This window comes from Mustela putorius, unplaced genomic scaffold, assembly GCF_011764305.1.
Source record: "Mustela putorius furo isolate JIRA1106 unplaced genomic scaffold, ASM1176430v1.1 tig00003845_pilon_pilon_pilon, whole genome shotgun sequence".
In the NCBI taxonomy this organism is placed as follows: Eukaryota; Metazoa; Chordata; class Mammalia; order Carnivora; family Mustelidae; genus Mustela; species Mustela putorius.
This window is the reverse complement of record NW_025421998.1, coordinates 93,242,465-93,260,038: the sequence shown is the minus strand read 5'-3', so window position 1 is coordinate 93,260,038 and position 17,574 is coordinate 93,242,465. Positions and strand designations below refer to the sequence as shown.

Genomic DNA, 17,574 nt, shown 5'->3' with positions numbered 1-17,574 from the left:
GATCCAGTCCCACATCAGGCTCCCTGCTCAGCAGGGAGCCTACTTCTCTCACTCTTTCTCCCCCTGCTTGTGTTCCCTCTCTTACTGTGTCTCTCTCTGTCAAATAAATAAATAAAATCTTAAAAACCAATTCACACTTGTAAACCACTTAGTCTAGTGCCTGCAATGTAAGTACTATTTATGTATGTTTGGTAAATACAGAGAATTAGGCTTTTCAGTATTTTTTTTTTTTAATTTATCAGAGAGAGAGAGGGGAAGAGAGCGAGGACAGGCAGAGAGGCAGGCAGAGGGAGAAGCAGGCTCCCTGCTGAGCAAGGAGCCCGATGTGGGACTCGATCCCAGGACACTGGGATCATGACCTGAGCCGAAGGCAGCTGCTTAACCAACTGAGCCACCCAGGCATCCCTCAGTATGTATTCTTTTTAAAAATAACCTTATTTCATCTCATCACAACATTCTCATCACAAAAGTTTTTTAAGGGGCTCAGTCGTCTGTCTTCAGCTCAGGTCATAATCCTGGAGTCCCAGGATCTGGCACCATGTCTGACTCTCTGCTCAGTGGGAAATCTGCTTCTTTCTCTCACACCCCCTCTCTTGTGCTCACTCTCTTTGTCTGAAATAAACAAAATCTTTTTTTTTTTTTTTAAGATTTATTTATTTGACAGAGAGAAATCACAAGTAGAGAGGCAGCCAGAGAGAGAGAGAGAGGGAAGCAGGCTCCCTGCTGAGCAGAGAGCCTGATGCGGGGCTCCATCCCAGGACCCTGAGATCATGACCTGAGCCGAAGGCAGCGGCTTAATCCACTGAGCCACCCAGGCGCCCCAAACAAAATCTTTTTTTAAAAAGTTTTTTTTAAATACTGAAAAAGATGATGAGGAATATAAAACTCATCCAAAATTAAGAATTTTTATTTTTTTCTATAATAAATTATTAGTGTGCACGTGTGTATGTATGTGTGTGTGTGTACATAAAAAAGACTTGGGATGAGGTATATATACTTTTGTATTTTTGCTGGTTTTTTATATTTATCCTGAATATTTCCCCACATCATTAATTTCTTTTTTTTAAATAATCTTTATTGCCTGTATGGTATCCTGTCATTTAAATGTAATGTCTTTCTTGGGGCGCCTGGGTGGCTCAGTGGGTTAAAGCCTCTGCCTTCAGCTCAGGTCATGATCCCAGGGTCCTGGGATCGAGCCCCGCATTGGGCTCTCTGCTCAGCGGGGAGCCTGCTTCTTTCTCTCTCTCTGCCTGCTTCTCTGCCTACTTGTGATCTCTGTCTGTCAAGTTAATAAATAAAATCTTAAAAAAATAAAAAATAAATAAATGTAATGTCTTTCTTTACAATAGTATAATGTGTCAATTGTTGAAATATGTGTGTATGCCTTCCTATGTATTTCTCTGTGTGTATATGGAAATATGTGTACCTGTGGTCATATATGAACAAATGTGTATGCTTGTGAGAATGACATCTGGGTACTTGGAGGAGGCCTTTAGGAAAGAGAGTAGGAATGAGGTGGAGTTAGGTACGGAAGAGATGAGATATTTTGTTGTATCAAGGACTCTTCTTCTCTTTACATCACGGTGTCCTGAGGAGGTAAGACAGGGACAGTGGAAGAAAGGAAGGAATTAAACCACTATTCTCAGACGAGAACCCTGGCTCAAGTCCAGGTCAGCTCCCTCTAGGGAGGCACGCAGTTTCCCTCTCCTCCCCACCAGGAAGGCCCCTGGCCAGGGCCCATCACACTTGGTTCCCCAAAATAACTCATGAAGTTTCAACAGAGTTCTTGTCTGCTTTTCTTTCTTGGACACCACAGATCTTTTGCTGGGTCCGTCGTGAATCCAGTGTCTATGAGATTAGGGAAACTCTGTGGGCCTCTTCAACAGAGGTAGGCCCCTTCCTAGAGGCTGTTCCAGAGAGACACAATGGAATGGGCGTGTTATCACCAAGACATGTTGGTGTGAGGCTTTCTGATCAAAAGCTCTAAACTTCTCTGGGCCACAGCCTGACATAGTCATCCCGAGGATCCTGCAGTGTCTTTCCTTTTAATACTATAGTTCAGGTTTGGCAAACTACTGCTGGATGACTGGTTTAGTAAATCAAGTTTTCCTGGAACATGGCCATGCTCGTTCACATACATATTGTGTATGGCTGCTTTTGAACTGGCAATGGCGGAGTTGTATAATTGTGACAAAGCCGAAAATATTTACTGTCTGGCCTTTAAGAAAAAACTTGCTGCCCCCTGCTAAGGACTAAGATTCACACCCTCATTTTCAAAGGCCTTCCACAGACAATTCGATGTCATAATGGCTGCATGATCTCTTCCATCTGTTTCAATGCACTCACTCTGAGCCATGAGCACCCTCTCTGGTCTAACTTTTTTTTCTTTTAAGATTTTATTTATTTATTTGTCAGAGAGAGAGCACAAGCCGGGGTAACAACAGGCAGAAGGAGAAGCAGGCTCCCTCGCTGAGCAAGGAACCCGATTCAAGACTCGATCCCAGAAACCTGGGATCAGGACCTGAGCTGAAAGCAGATGCTTAACCAGCTGAGCCATCCAAGCATCCCTCTGGGCTAATTTGCACTTCCTCACTTCTATGCCTCTTCTCAGATTGTGCTACTTGAGAATGCTCTACCCCAGAGCCCTGTAGATCCTTTGTTATCAGTTAAGTAGCAGCTGAAATTCCACCCCCTCAAGAAAGCTCCCTGGACATTTTTTGAGGCTGATTCTGGGTGCTCTGGGGGGCACACCAGGGCCCCATTCCCCAGCAGTGTCACCACAAGGGGATGCAGCCCACACAACCCCAGACCCCAGGCAGGTCTCTGAACACTCTTTACAGAACTGGGTGCCATGTTTTGATATCTTTCTGTGTTCTTTCTTCTCAGAGCTTTTCATAGGTCAGATCTTTGAACAAACACTCACAACTTAGAAGTCTACTGAAAACAGGTACCTGCTTTTTGCTGACTAATTTGATAGGCAGTTCTAATGCCGTGAAAGAAATGGGGCCATTTGCTTGGATCTCACTACAGATGGAATTTGGTCTGTAAAAAAGCTTGTCATTCTTCCTTCTTTTTGTGCTCGTGTAATTATTAAGATGCCCACAGTGAGCAAACCATACTGGCTTTTTCTACTCAGGGCTTGTGGTACTAAGCAGTTGATTGCACCCTGTAGACTCATGATTCAAACATCGGAGCAGGCCACTTAGGAAAGTGAGGAGTCTTTATTCCCAGAAATCTTTAGAAAAGGTTCTAGAGTTTGTGTTATATACTATTCAGAACTACAAGAATTGAGAAATCAATGGAACAGAAGAAGACTCTTCTATGAATTTAAGAGATAGTGAATGTGGCCTTGTAAACTGATAGTGAAAGACAAGACTCACTTATTAAATGGAATAGGGATAACTTAGCTTGGAGAAAAATCAGTTTAGACTAACATATAAAAAAATAAATTACTGATGGATTAATGAATAAAATATGTTCAAAGTAGACTACAAAAATCCAAAAGAGAATGTAATTAAGTATGTATTAAACTTCTAAAAAGATACAGATTTTCTAGAGAGGCAAGATTAAATCAATTGCACAGAAAAGATAAACAGATCTGCATATATAAAAATTTTATATGATAAAAAAAAACATGGGAAAAACACACTTGCAGTAAAACTGACAAATATTTCATATCTATTCTAAATAAAGAGCTCATTCAAATTAATAAGAAAAACACTGGGTTCCCAAAAGATAAATAGGCAAAGAACATAAATAATATACTAAAGAGGGGTACCTGAGTGGCTCAGTCAGTTAAACGTCTGCCTTCAGGTCAGGTCATGATCCCAGGGTTCTGGGATTGAGCCCTGCATCAGGCTCCCTCTTGGGGAGCCTGCTTCTCCCTCTCTCTTTGCCCCTCACCCTGCTTGTGCTTTCTCTCTTTCTCTCAAATAAATAAATAAACAAATAAAATATTTTAAAAAATAACATTAGTATGCAGTTAGCATATTAAGGTTTGAAAAAATGTCCACGTTACATGAGAAAAACATATTCACTGCTTGTTGTGTATCAGGTATTTTGCTAGGTGCTTTATATACATTTTCATCACCTAATTCATTAATTCATTTTTAAAAAAACACTTTGGGATGCCAGGGTAGCTCAGTCATTAAGCGTCTGCCTTCGGCTTGGGTCATGATCCCGGGTCCTGAGATTGAGCCCTGCATTGGGCTCCCTGCTTAGGGGAAAGCCTGCTTCTCCCTCTCCCACTCCCCTTGCCTGTGTTCCCTCTCTCTCTGTGTCTCTCTCTCAAATAAATAAATAAAATCTTAAAAAAAAAAAAAAAAAGAGGGGTGCCTGGGTGACTCAGTGGGTTAAAGCCTCTGCCTTCAGCTCAGGTCATGATCCCAGAGTCCTGGGACCGAGCCCCACATCGGGCTCGCTGCTCAGTGGGGAGCCTGCCTCCCTTCCTCTTTCTGCCTGCCTCTTGTGATCTCTGTCTTTCAAATAAATAAATAAATAAAATCTTAAAAAAAAAAAAGACACTTTGCAGTTATAGTATCATACAGTGTGTATCCTGAAAGTACCTTTAGGAAACAGGTAGTCCAAGTAGTTTTTTTTTTTTTTAAGATTTTATTTATTTATTTGTCAGAGAGACAGAGGGAGAGAGAGAGCACGAGCACAGGCAGACAGAGTGGCAGGTAGAGGCAGAGGGAGAAGCAGGCTCCCCACCGAGCAAGGAGCCTGATGCGGGACTTGATCCCAGGACACTGGATCATGACCTGAGCTGAAGGCAGCCGCTCAACCAACTGAGCCACTCAGGCGTCCCCCAAGTAGTTTTTAAATTTTATCTTACTGTTATTTATTTCCATGTTAACATATTCATATGGTTCAAAATTTAAGAATATGAAAAGTATATGGTGACACATCTTCCTCTTGCCCCTGACCCTCCATTTCTCTCCCCCAGAACAACCACTGTTAGTTTCTTATGTATTCTTCAGAGCTAGTCTATGCATACACCAGCAGAATAGCCCCTTAGAACACACAATATCAAAATGTTACGCCAACAGTTCTACCCCTTGCTTTTTTCTTTTTTTAACATTAAAAAAAAATTTATTTGACAGAGAGAGAGAGACATCACAAGTAGGCAGAGAGGCAGGCAGCGGGGGAGGGGGAAGCAGGCTCCCCGCAGAGCGGAGAGCCTGATGCAGGGCTTGATCCCAGGACACTGAGATTGCGACCTGAGCCGAAGGCAAAGGCTTAACCCACTGAGTCACCCAGGTGCCCCTGCTTTTCCTTTTTTAAAAATTTATTTATTTATTTGATGGAGAGAGGTCACAAGTAGAGGCAGGCAGAGAGAGATTGTGGGGGGGAAGGCTCCCCGCTGAGCAGAGCACCCGATGTGGGGCTTGATCCCAGGACCCTGAGACCATGACCCGAGCCAAAGGCAGAGGCCTAACCCACTGAGCCACCCAGGCGCCCTGTCCCTTGCTTTTTATGCTTAACAATATGCATCTGAGGGAACCTTCTATATCAGTACATTAAGATTTTTTTATACCTGCGTTGTACTCCACTGTACCATAACTTATTTGACCAGCTTCTGCTGATGGACATTTAGGTTGTCACCAGTATTTTGTGTTTATAAACCATTTCACATAGACAGTATAGCTTGCCTCGTTCAAAGTAACTTTGCACAAGTATGCATCAGTAGGGCCCATTCCTACAGGTGGAACTGCTAGGTGAAAAGGTATCAGTGTTTGTCATTTTTTGACACTGCTCCATGCACTCCTTATAACTGTACCAATTTCCAGTTCCGCCAGCGTTGTATGAAAGTGTGAAAGGGACTGTTTCCCTCACTTTCAGTATTCTAGTGAATTACCAAATTTATCTTTGCTAATCTTAGAGTGAAAAATGTCTCTTTGATGGAGTTTTAATTTTTTCTTATGAGTGATGCTAAGAATCTTACATCAAAGCATCATTGTATTTCTTTTTCTATAAATTTTCCATTCCTGTTTTGTTTACCTATTTGTCTTTTCATTAATTTGTAGTATGTTTTAGAAAAATAACTTCTATGAGTTTCAGGGTTTGGGGAAGGCTTTTGTTCTTTATTTTCCTTTTCTTTTTTTTTTTTTAACCAGTTTTCTTTTTGCCTTAGACCTTAAAGTGGCTCATTTTTAGAAATGCACTTTCTCACTTCTCAATCTCACTTATCAATCACTAAGACACTGAGCCTTAGGGATTGAAACTCTTCGTACAAGAGGTACTCAGCTTATCAGCAGCAGGGTCAAAGCTGGGCTTAGGTTGTCTCCCTCCCAATACAGTAGGTCTTGGTTCTCAGAATGCCTGCTTTGTACAAATAGGGGATTGAGCCAGTGAATTCCCCCTTCCCTAAAAAGAGAGACTGGAGTGGGAATGCCTAGGTGGCTCAGCCGGTTAAGCATTTGCTTTTGGTTCAGCTTATGATCTCAGGGTCCTGGGATCAAACTCCATATCACGCTCCCTGCTCAGGGGGGAGTCTGCTTCTCTCTCTCCCTCTGCCCTTCCGTTCATACTCATTCAATCATGTGCGCTCTCTCTCTCTCTCTCAGATAAATAAATAAATAAATAATAAAATCTTAAAAAGAGAGCGAGAGAGACTGGATTGGATTTGTATCCTTACTCAGAGACAAACTCAGCATAACCCTGGGAAGAAGGACCAGCTGTCCCCTCTCCACCTCATAGTCCGTATCACCGGCACCCCCAGCTGTCTCCCACTTGGCCTTTTGTCTTTACTCTTCTTTTCGTTTCTCCTTTCCCCTTCTAGCAGTCATTGGCCAAACCGGCTTTTTTCCGGCAAAATTCAGAGAGGAGGAACTGCAAGCTGCTGGACACCAGGAAGCTGAGTCGGGATGGATACGGGTCCCCTTCCAAAATCAGCCCCCCCTCCACTCCCAGCAGCCCTGATGACACTTTCTTTAACCTTGGAGACCTGCAGAATGGCAGGAAGAAGAAAAAGATACCCAAGGTAAGGCTTGCAACAAGCTTCATGTGCAGATATGCACTCTCCCTTCCCTGCAAAGGAAGGTTGCAGAGGAGTGTGGGCAGAGAAGAGAACACTGGCCCTCTTCTACCTGCTTCATCACAGACCAGGTAGACACTGTGAAGCCCGCAGGGCTGGGCTCTCTGGGCCTTTGTCATAATAGTGACTGTGGTCCTGTAGCCGTCTTGTCCCAGCCTAAACTCTCATTATCCTCGTGATCCCAGACCATGTTTCCAATACCTCAAAAGGCCATTTCCTCCTCCTTCACGGCCTCAAAAAGTAGAGCTCCAGTCATCCCACTGTAACTCACACTTTGCCCAACACTGGACGCAGAGGCCGTGCCATGTGGAGCCTGTGTTCTGAGGCAACACTTGTCAAAAGTCCATCTTTCCTCGCTCTTTTCTACCTGAAAGGTAAAACGTGCCCGGGGGATGTGGTTCCTAATGCGTCTGCTAGTGACTCAGTTCCCTTTTGCACTATTCCAGCCCTGCGTGCTGTCCCTGTGCAGTGGTAACTTTGGTACCAACTTCATACGGGAACTTTTAGAACAGGGATTCTTCATTTCAGGGTACGTGGATGGATGGATGGGATTTAGGGGTCACGAAACCCAGAAAACTGCATGAGACTTTGTATTGAGAGTTTTGGAGGATGGAGGGAGGCCAGAGGGGAAGATTGTAGGTTTCATCAGATTTCTCAGAGTGATGCATTGACCTGAAAATCATGGGACATTTACAAGCTGGTTCCTCCTAACAGTTTGGTTAGTCAGTATTTGGAGCCATAATTTTACCCCTACCACACCCGTCCCCAACTTTCTCATTCAAATGAAGTTAAGTCACCTTGCCCATCAGAGTACCCTCTGAAGAGTAAGGGCCGCGAGGGTCCTTGGTTGAGAAAACACCTGTAACCTGCAGCCTGGTCAGAGGGGACTTGGAGTTGGAACAGGAGAGAAGCCATTTTCCTTTGTTTTGCTGAGGAAGGGCAGACAAAGGGACCAGGACAGGTGCCTCCCCCTTCCTGGTCTCCCCATTGACCTTGTCCTACCCAGGGCCCAGGGTGTGGAGCAGGTTGCATACTGATTATTTGATGTTTGCTGAATGAGCTCCACTAACCTAGGGACCCCAGTCTCTTTCAGCACGGATTCACTCCCATGCCTCCCCTCGGAGGCCCTCCAAGGTCACTGTCCTCTGCCATCATGGTAGCTGCTGCGGGGGGGGCCCCCCCAAGGTGTGGTGTCTCTAGCCACTCCCTTAAACGCCCCTTCTGCTTGTTCTGGCATCATTATAGGTATCTATAAGGTCAAAATCCTACAGTTGTAGAATAATTAAAAGTGGCTATGCACAGCCATACTGCCAGGCTCACCATCATTTTAGCAAATTAAACAGGGATAATCAAATGAATTAGCTGTTGGGTTAAAAGAGCTTTAACACAACTCTGAGTTTGAGTATGTGATTCTTTTTCTTTTTTTCTTTTAAAATTCTATTTATTTATTTGAGAGAGTGAGAGAGAGCAAGCACGTGGGGGTGGGGCACAGAGAGAGTGAATCTAAACCAGACGCCCTGCTGAGCGTGAAGCCCAACGTGGGGTTGGATCCCCCCTGACCCCGAGGTCATGACCTGAGCCAAAATCAAGAATCGACATGTAGGGACACCTGGGTGGCGCAGTCGGTTAAGCATCTGCCTTTAGCTCAGGTCATGATCCCAGGGTCTTGGAATCAAGTCCCACATAGGACTCCTTGCTCAGTGGGGAACCTGCTTCTCCCTCTCACTCTGCCATTCCCCCTGCTTGTGCATAGTCTCTCTTTTTTTCTCTCTCTCTCTGTCAAAATTAATAAAATCTTTAAAAAGAAAAAAGAAAAAAAAATAATTGGCACTTAACCTACTGAGCCATCCAGGTGCCCCCTAGTACAGAAACAACAAAACTTAACTCCTGTTCAAGTACAATTATGTGAGAGCATGTTTAAAGCTTTGCTCTCGGGGGAAAATTTTTTAAATAAAAATGAACAAAGAGGGACGCGTGGGTAGCTCATTCGGTTGGGCTGCGCCTTCGGTTCAGGTCTTGATCCCAGTGTCTTGGGATGAGTCCCGCATCAGGCTCCTTGCTGGGCGGGGAGCCTGCTTCTCTCTCTGGCTCTGCCTGCTTGTATGCTCTCTCTCTCTCTCTGATAAGTGAATAAAATCTCTAAAAGAAAAAAAAAAAGGAACAAAGATTTATTGAGTGGTGTATATATGGCTTCCACTTATTCCGTGACCTGATTTAAAGTGAGAGGAATGTTCTCTGTCACGTCATTTATACTACCCACATGGCACTCAGAAACTGTCTTGTATGATAGCTACGAATGCATCTTGGTCCTTCCTGTAAGCTTGTAGACTCCCTGAGAATGGAGGCCGTGTCCCATACATCTTTTTACCACACCCCCCAGCTTCTAGCAAAACCCCTTGTACATAGGGGACGCTTAGTATTCATCCAACAAATTCACAATCAACAGATACTTGTTGAGTACCTACCACGTGCTGGGCACTGTTCCAGCTCATACAGGGACTGTCATCAAGCAGCAAACAGAAGTGACCAAGATGCCCACCTGTGTGGAACTCAATTCCGGTGTTTACTGCATTTTAGTAAGTGGAAGGGTGTTACCTCTATGTTAGCGGCCTTCCTTCTGGTTCATTGGATATGGGGTGAGAGGAGGCCGAATGGGTCCAAAAATTCTCCTCCCAGAAGAACCACAATTTGACCTAATAACTCATTTGTTTATTTATATATTTTTAAATTGTGGTAAATAAATATATATAACATAAAAACTGCCATTTCAACCATTTTTAAGCATACAGTTCAGTAGCATTAGTGCATCTACACTGTTATCCAGCCGGTCACCAGCATCCATCTCCAGAACTGCTCATCTCCCTGGACAGAAACTCTGCGTTCTGCCCTCCCCCCACCTCTGGCAACCACCCTCCCACGTTCTGTCTCTGTGAATGTGCCTGTGCCAGGTACCTCCTGTAAATGGAATCGTACGGTATTTGTCCTTTTATGACTGACTGATTTTTCTTAGCAGAACATCCTCGGGTTTCATTTATGTTGGAGCGTGTGTCCGAATGCCCTTCCTCTTGAAGGCTAAATGATATTCCACTGTGTGTACGTGCCACATCGCGTTTACCCATTCATCCCTTGATTGACACTGGGATGTTTTCATTTCCTGGCTGTTGTGAATAATACTAACATCTCACGTATGCCTTGTCTTCTTCCATGGGGAATGGGGTTAGCGTCATTATTCCAGTGGTTAGGACGTGTGTAAAAGGAAAAGAGGGCTGGCTCAGTGGTGTGAACTCCAGGGAACTGGCCGGTTCCTAAGATCAAACGTAAATAACGGCCACATGGCAGGGATTTGGTGCTGAAGGCACGTCATTCAGATTCAAGGCAAAGCCAGCACCGGGTTGGGGATGAGGAGTTCACAACGAGAACTGGCAGGGCCAGGGCTGGGCCACCTGTCAGGACCCAGAGTATGTGGCTGACCAAGAATATGGCAGGGCAGTGTCGTAGTCTGCAGAACTGGAGGGCTGGGGCCCAGGCCCACCACAAGAAGACCCAGAGGGTGAGCCATCTTCCTCCACTGGTGGTCCAGTGCTCTGGCCTGTGGCGAGGAGCTGGTGAGCTACTTCGGGCAGTGGGACAGAGAAGCAGAGGGTGGAGACAGGGATTGGCAGCAGCTAACCCACCGCACCCACCTGCGTGCCCATCGCCCAGTTTACTACTGCCCATCCTCTCTCCAATTCTTCCATGGCCAAAAAGAATATAAACTTTTCAAGGCAGCTCTCAAACCCAGCTCCCCTTTCAAATCACCTGTTGGGGGGCACCTGGCTGGCTCACTCGGAGGAGTGTATGGCTCTTGATCTTGGATTCATGGCTTCGGGCCTTCGAAGCCTCACGTTGGGTGTAGAGATTACTAAAGAAAATAAACTTTAATTAATTAATTTAATTAAAATCCCGAGTTGGTTTGTCTCAGCTGTGCATGGGTAGACTTCCCTTTCTTGCAACCAGGTGGAGCCCAGGAAGCTTCCACTCTTGAAATGTGCAGGTGGTGCTGTGAAGCCTGGTGGGAAGTGCTGCAGGGCTTCCGTCACCAGATGGGTCTGCTAGAGTCAGCCTGGAAAATGTGCTGCTGAGTGGTGGGGTCTGCTGAGCAGCCCGGGAGATCATGAAAGGCCTCCCTGAGTGTGGATGAGCGCTCCCCTGCCAGAGGGGGTTTGCTGGGTGTGCTGGGTGCAGGGCACGACCATGAAGTCCCAAGCTAGAACTCAAAATCCCCCATAATCCCCTTGCCCCCTTGCTGCCCAGTGCTGCTCAGATGGTCTTTGGCACTGTTCCGACAGAAGGGGCCCTGCCTGGGAGGTTTTTATTTTTGGTTTTTGTTTGTTTGTTTGTTTGTTTTTTCCTGGGGAGAGCAAAGGCTGCTTCCAAACCGCAGAGACATCAAAGCATGGAGGGGGAGCAGCCATCCCATGATTAGCCAATGAAATCATCTCCTTGTGTCTCAGCTGTATGTGTTAGTGTATTTAGACATCACCCGTCCATACATCAGTGAGGCTGGCAGCCTCCTTTAGTGTTCTCAAAAGTCACGTTCCTGTCTGGTGGAAAAGAATAGTTGAAAGATGCCAGTGGACCATTGGGAAATGGCCCCTCCCTCTTTCTTTCCCCCCACCGTCCATGGTCCCAGAGAAGAATGAGCAGCAAAGAAACCCCAGCTGCACATGGAGAGGAAGCTGCTAACACTGGCTTTTCTTCTCCCGGTGTCTGGCAGCTGGTGTTGCGAATCAATGCCATTTATGAGGCCCGGAGAGGAAAGAAACGCGTGAAGAGGCTGTCCCAGTCAATGGAGAGCAACTCAGGAAAAGGTAGAGCCCCCGCCATCGCCCCAGCTCCCCCCACAATGTGAAAAGAGGCTCCCTGTTGTTCTGGGCTGGCTCACCAAACAGGAGACCAAGTCGGTGCTTTGTAAATACCTCCTGTTGCCCTGCAGCAGCGAAGAGCTGGGAAGGAGCTCAGCCTGGTGGTGCGTCCTCTGGTCCTCTTTCACTGTCTGTCCGTCAAGCCAGCCCAGCGCTGAGAGCTCTGAGCTCACCGTGGGGGCCGCCTTCTTTGCTTCGGGGACATAAAAGGAATCAGTATCTGCTCTATTACTGGATATAAGTACCATCTGAACTAGAGCCACATTAATTTGGAAATTGCATTTAGTTGGACGAAGACATCCTTTATCTATTACATCTAAATCGACAGAAAGAAAATAGCCCCTCTGAAGTAGAAATCTTGGATATGGGTCATTTCATACAAAAAGTTTCTTTTATTAGAAAGACTTTCTTCCTGTTGCCATTTATTGTTTGTTTGTTTGTTTTTCTGTCTAGTGACAGATGAGAACAGTGAGTCTGACAGTGACACGGAAGAGAAGCTGAAAGGTGAGAAGACCCGCTGTGGTGCAGGGCACGGGGGGAGGGGGCTGGGGAGCTACCGAGATGGCCCTTCCTGCTTAATGTGAGGGAAGGCACAGAGCGTCCTTGCAGGAGCTCGTAGGGCAAGGTGTGAATGTCTAAGGGGACAGGGGGACCCACAGGGTGTGTGGGGGTAGGTCCGTCCTGAGCATGACCAGCATGGGCCTGTTCGGTCCCTGAGCCTGTGGGTCCAGAGACGCAGGGGGGCTACTAACACAGTAGCCCTTCCCCGTGCCTTTCCGTTACAGGAGTTTTCCACACCTGGAAAGTATAGCGCTGCTGGCCTGGGGTTCTAGATACCTGGGCTCTTGTCCTACTCCTGTGAAAACTGCTAAAAGAACAGGCGATCACTTAATGATCTCAGGGCCTCTAGTTCCTCATCTGTCAAGTGAAGTCACTGAAGTAGTTGGTGTCTGTGGAAGTAAATTTGGTGACCTTGGTCTAGGCCTTGTGAGTTTTCCACAATTTCTCAGACCACAGAGGGTGGCCCAAGAGAGCCATGGTCCAGGCCTGCGGAGTGAGGTGAGGGCACCTGTCGGGTCAGCTGCCCTGCTTCACTCATGTCTCCCCCCAGCTGCTCTCTGGCCTACCTCTAGGACGAAGCAAGCCCTTTTCCATCACAGAGAACAACCGCAGGAGGGAAGGTGGCGGGAGCTCCCGAGTTAGTCATGGCTCCGCCGGGTCTGTCATGCAGATGATGACAAAATGCCCCCACTCTCAGAGCTCTGTGGTCTGGATTTTGTCACATCTCGCAAACTGAAAAATAAAAGGAATGTGTGAGGGGAGACGTCAGTGTCCCCACCCCATCTGACAGAGGGCCACAAGGATGACTCAAGCCGCTGCCCCAAGTCCACCCAGCTAACCCATGGCAGAGCAGAGCCCCGCGTTCCAGGCTTCCGCAGCCCCATTAGCCTGGCGGCTAATGGTGTTGCTCCTGCCTGAAGTCTGGCAAGGACCCGAACCCTGGTGTTGCTCCTCCCCGAAGTGGGGCAAGGACCCCAAACAAAGAGTTTCCTACACATTTGTTAAATGTGGGAACACTTTTGGGGAACGGGAAGGGGTACTCTGGGCTGGGAACCACACAAGCTGTCACGGATCTGTGCAGTTCCACGTTGGAAAGAGTCGCACCAGGCGCTCCCTGTCCTCTTCCCCAGCTCACAGCCAGCGCCTGGTCAATGTGAAGTCCCGCCTGAAGCACGCTCCCAGATACCCCTCCCTGGACCGGGAGCTCACGGAGTACCAGCAGAGGCAGCTGTTCGAGTACTTTGTGGTCGTGTCCCTGCACAAGAAGCAGGCCGGGGCTGCGTACGTGCCAGAGCTCACCCAGCAGTTCCCACTCAAGGTACAGGGTGGCCCACAGCCCTCATGCCATCTTGTTGGGACTCACGGTTTCCGGGCGGTGCGGGAGTCTGAGGAGCACTCGGTGTCTACAGTCTTGGACCATGAGTCCTCAGTAGGGTATAGCAAACAAAAAAGCTGCTGCTTGAGAATTTGGGAGGTCCCAGGAGATGAGGAATTCAGACTCAAAGTACAGACAAAAACACTTACTCACTTCCTGTGGTGACTCTGCCGGCCGTGCCATCCTCATCATCCTCGCTGTCTCTTTGTCCAGCCGTATCTCTTCCCCAGCTGTCCCAGAAGCCTCTTTCCCACCAGCCACACAGCTCTTCCCAGGGAGGGCTGTGTTTGTGTCCATGCTGAACATCTGTACGCGTCCCATGTACCCTCCGGGTGTGTGCACGAGAGTCCTGTTCTATTCTAACACGGTTTGTGGAGTGGCCCTCAGCAAAGCCTAAAATGGCATGACCAATAATGTAGAAATTGTTTTTAGGCTTTGGCCTCAGGATTAAAGAGGCTCTATTCAGCCTAACCAGAATTTACTGAGATCTTATTACATTCAAGCTGTTTTCTGCTTGGCCGCATCACTACAGAAACAAGCAAAATGTGTTTGCTGTCCTCAAGAGGCTCACACTCTGACAGGAGGGCAAAAGATAAGCATACAAAGACTCATGAGGTAGAATGTGACACTGTAAGCACAGTTCCTACAGTGAGGGTGCTCAGAGGCAAGAAGAGGGGAGGGAGGACATGACCTGGTCCCCTCAGGGGCCTCCCTTTGCTGCCCAGCCATGCATAATCCCAATATCTACAGAGGCCTAGGTCTCCTCCTTTCCTGGGCCAGCATCCTGTCCTGTCCATGTGGTCTAGTGCAGCAATCAAGTCCTGTCCTTGGAATTTGAGACGGAAGGTGTGTAATTGAAGTAAGCCACAGGCATCAGCCCTCCTAACTGGCTATATTCACTGCCTTTAGCTGACCTCCAGGGTGATCCCCTGAAAACCCTAATACTATAGGTATGCCCACATTTATTTATTTCAAAAATATGTTATTTATTTTCTGGGGAGAGAAAGAGAAGGGGGTGCGGAGGGAGAGAGAGAATCTCAAGCAGACTCTGCTGAAAGCAGAGCCCGATGCAGGGCTTGATCTTACAACCCTGAGACCATGACCTGAGCTGAAATCAAGAGTTGGACCATTAACTGACTGAGCCACCCAGGCGCCCCACAGATATGCCCACATTTAGTTGAAGCCCACACGAAGCAAGCACCAAGGCATGAGTGACTGTTTTCTATCCTGTTTACTTCCCTCAGGGCCTAGCACAATGTTATACACATGGCAATATTTAATCAGTGTTTCAGGAGCAAAGGCATTAATTCATGAATTAATGAATAAATCTCCATAATTATTAAATGCTTGTAGTTTCCAACCTGGAATCCCCAGGCTCTTACACATCCACATTAAAACTTCTTTTGAGGGGCACCTGGGTGGTTCAGTGGGTTAAAGCCTCTACCTTTGGCTAAGATCATGATCTCAGGGTCCTGGGATCGAGACCCGCATCGGGCTCTCCGCTCAGCAGGGTGCCTGCTTCCCCCCCGCTCTGCCTACTTGTGATCTCTGTCTGTCAAGTAAATAAATAAAATCTTTAAAAAAAAAACTTCTTTTGAGCAGAAACTTATATGGTCATTGTTAGAAAGGGGACCAATCTGGAAATGTATCAAGAAAAAGTCATCTATAATCCCACTCCTCATCAAACTTAGCATTTTATTATGTTTTCTCCCAGACTTTTCTCATAGCGTAGTTTTCTGACAAAACTGGTGTTATATATTGTATAATTCTTGTATCACGTTTTGTAAATGTATCATTATTTAGAAACACATTTTTTATGTATTTATTTATTTGACGGACAGAGATCACAAGTAGGCAGAGAGAGGGAAGTAGGCTCCCTGCTGAGCAAAGAGTCCAATGCAGGGCTCCATCCCAGGACCCTGAGATAATGACCTAATTTGAAGGCAGAAGCCCAATCCACTGAGCCACCCAGGTGCCCCTAGAAACCTATTATTATTTTTTTTAACAATTTTTTAAAGGATTTTATTTATTTATTTGACAGAGATCACAAGTAGGCAGAGAGGCAGGCAGAGAGAGAGAGGAGGAAGCAGGCTCCCGGCTGAGCAGAGACCCGATGCAGGACTCGATCCCAGGACCCTGAGATCATGACCCGAGCCGAAGGCAGTGGCTTAACCCACTGAGCCACCCAGGCGCCCCTTCTGGCTCTTTTTATTGCTTGTATTTGTGACAGACAGCTCTGTCTCACTTCCTGTAAATGAGTGTGTGTGCATTTGAGAGCACATATGTACCCATATGGGTCGATAACTCCTATGTTGATGACAGCACATAGGAGTTGTATGTATGTACACACATAGGCACATGTGGGTACATATGTATTTTTGTGTGTCATGCATGTGATCAGAGAGGTGGGCCATGTAAAAAAAAAAAAAGTGCTGTAACTTGCTTCCCTACAGGGCATTCTCTGCAGTTCGCTAGTGGTTTCCATTGTGGAGAAATGTCCCTGTTCTTTCCCTTTGTCTTTTTTATGGCTCTTCCCTCTGTGGTGATAAATGACCCCTTCCAACAACTACACCAGTATTTGCTCCCCTGGGAGACTGTCCAAGGGCAGTCAAAATTATTGTTTTGGCAACAGTCTGAGCTAGTGAATTATCAACTCAAAAACTGCTCCAGGACCAGTTGGAATCTTCTGGGTCATGGATGGAAGAGAGAACTCATTATATAGAAAAGAGATAGTGGCCACTGATTCTGAAGGAGGGAAAACCAAAGGACAGTCACTGATCGGCTGAAGTCTGTAAGTGGTGGCTGTGTTTCATTCATGGATAGTTGTCTCAACCATCAATATTAGCAGCAGCTCTAATTATATTTGCTGTAGCCTAAAGGGAAGCATACTAGAGTAGGTTTTAAAATTGAAAAAAAAAAAAAAATCAGCCCAGTGCTTTATTCCTTTGGGCACTCTCTTTAGAGACCTCCCCTCTCTGACATTTGGTGTCCTGGAGAAGACTTGAAGATCCCCTGGGAGGCATTCAGCAGTGCTGCTGGTCTGCAGATGTCAGAAGCTATGTGCAAAGCTGCTTTGAGGTGAAGGTCAATGGCAAGCCCTGAGAGACAAAATAAGAAATTGATGGAAAATATTACAGAAAAAATTTAGGTTAGACATTAATTACAGTTTTCTAACCTGAGAAATTCAGGCTCCACTTACTTCAAATATTGGTACGTCAAATTACTGAAGGTAACTTGAGCATAGTTTATTTTTAACTCTTTGTAAAGAAAAGTTAACAAGTATAAGCCTGTCAAGAACAAACAACAGGGGCGCCTGGGTGGCTCAGTGCGTCAAGCCTCTGCCTTCGGCTCAGGTCATGGTCTCGGGGTCCTGGGATTGAGCCCCCCATTGGGCTCTCTGCTCAGCAGGGAGCCTGCTCCCCCAACCCCCTCCTGCCTCTCAGCTTACCTGTGATCTCTTTTTCTGTCAAATAAGAAAATAAAATCTTAAAAAAAAAAAAAAGAACAAACAACAACAGAGCCAGCAATTCTTCCCAACACATTAGAAGTACACATTTATTTTTAAAAACACTAATTAGTGGGGCACGTGGGTGGTTCAGTGGGTTAAAGCCTCTGCCTTCGGCTTGGGTCATGATCCCAGGGTCCTGGGATCGAGCCCCTCATTGAGCTCTCTGCTCGACCGGGAACCTGCTTCCTCC

At 46.4% G+C, this 17,574-nt stretch overlaps 1 protein-coding gene and 1 long non-coding RNA gene across 3 annotated transcripts in view; one reads left to right on the top strand and one right to left on the bottom strand.

Annotated features, from left to right (window-relative positions):
• Positions 1 to 17,574, top strand: part of DENND2A (DENN domain containing 2A) — a 103,326-nt gene that overhangs the window by 51,641 nt on the left and 34,111 nt on the right. The window contains exons 6-9 of the mRNA XM_045063070.1: positions 6,782 to 6,982; positions 11,793 to 11,886; positions 12,394 to 12,444; positions 13,632 to 13,819. Coding sequence (XP_044919005.1) covers positions 6,782 to 6,982; positions 11,793 to 11,886; positions 12,394 to 12,444; positions 13,632 to 13,819 — 534 coding nt within the window. The remainder of the gene's footprint in view (positions 1 to 6,781; positions 6,983 to 11,792; positions 11,887 to 12,393; positions 12,445 to 13,631; positions 13,820 to 17,574) is intronic.
• On the bottom strand, positions 9,772 to 13,985 carry LOC123387052. 2 transcript variants are annotated; one of them, XR_006601429.1, is made up of 5 exons: positions 13,865 to 13,985; positions 13,068 to 13,233; positions 11,995 to 12,133; positions 10,835 to 10,937; positions 9,772 to 10,646 (listed from the first exon to the last, which is right to left on the bottom strand). It is a non-coding gene; the product is annotated as an uncharacterized LOC123387052 (long non-coding RNA). The 2 variants fall into 2 exon arrangements; XR_006601428.1 differs by lacking the exon at positions 13,865 to 13,985 and adding an exon at positions 13,606 to 13,691.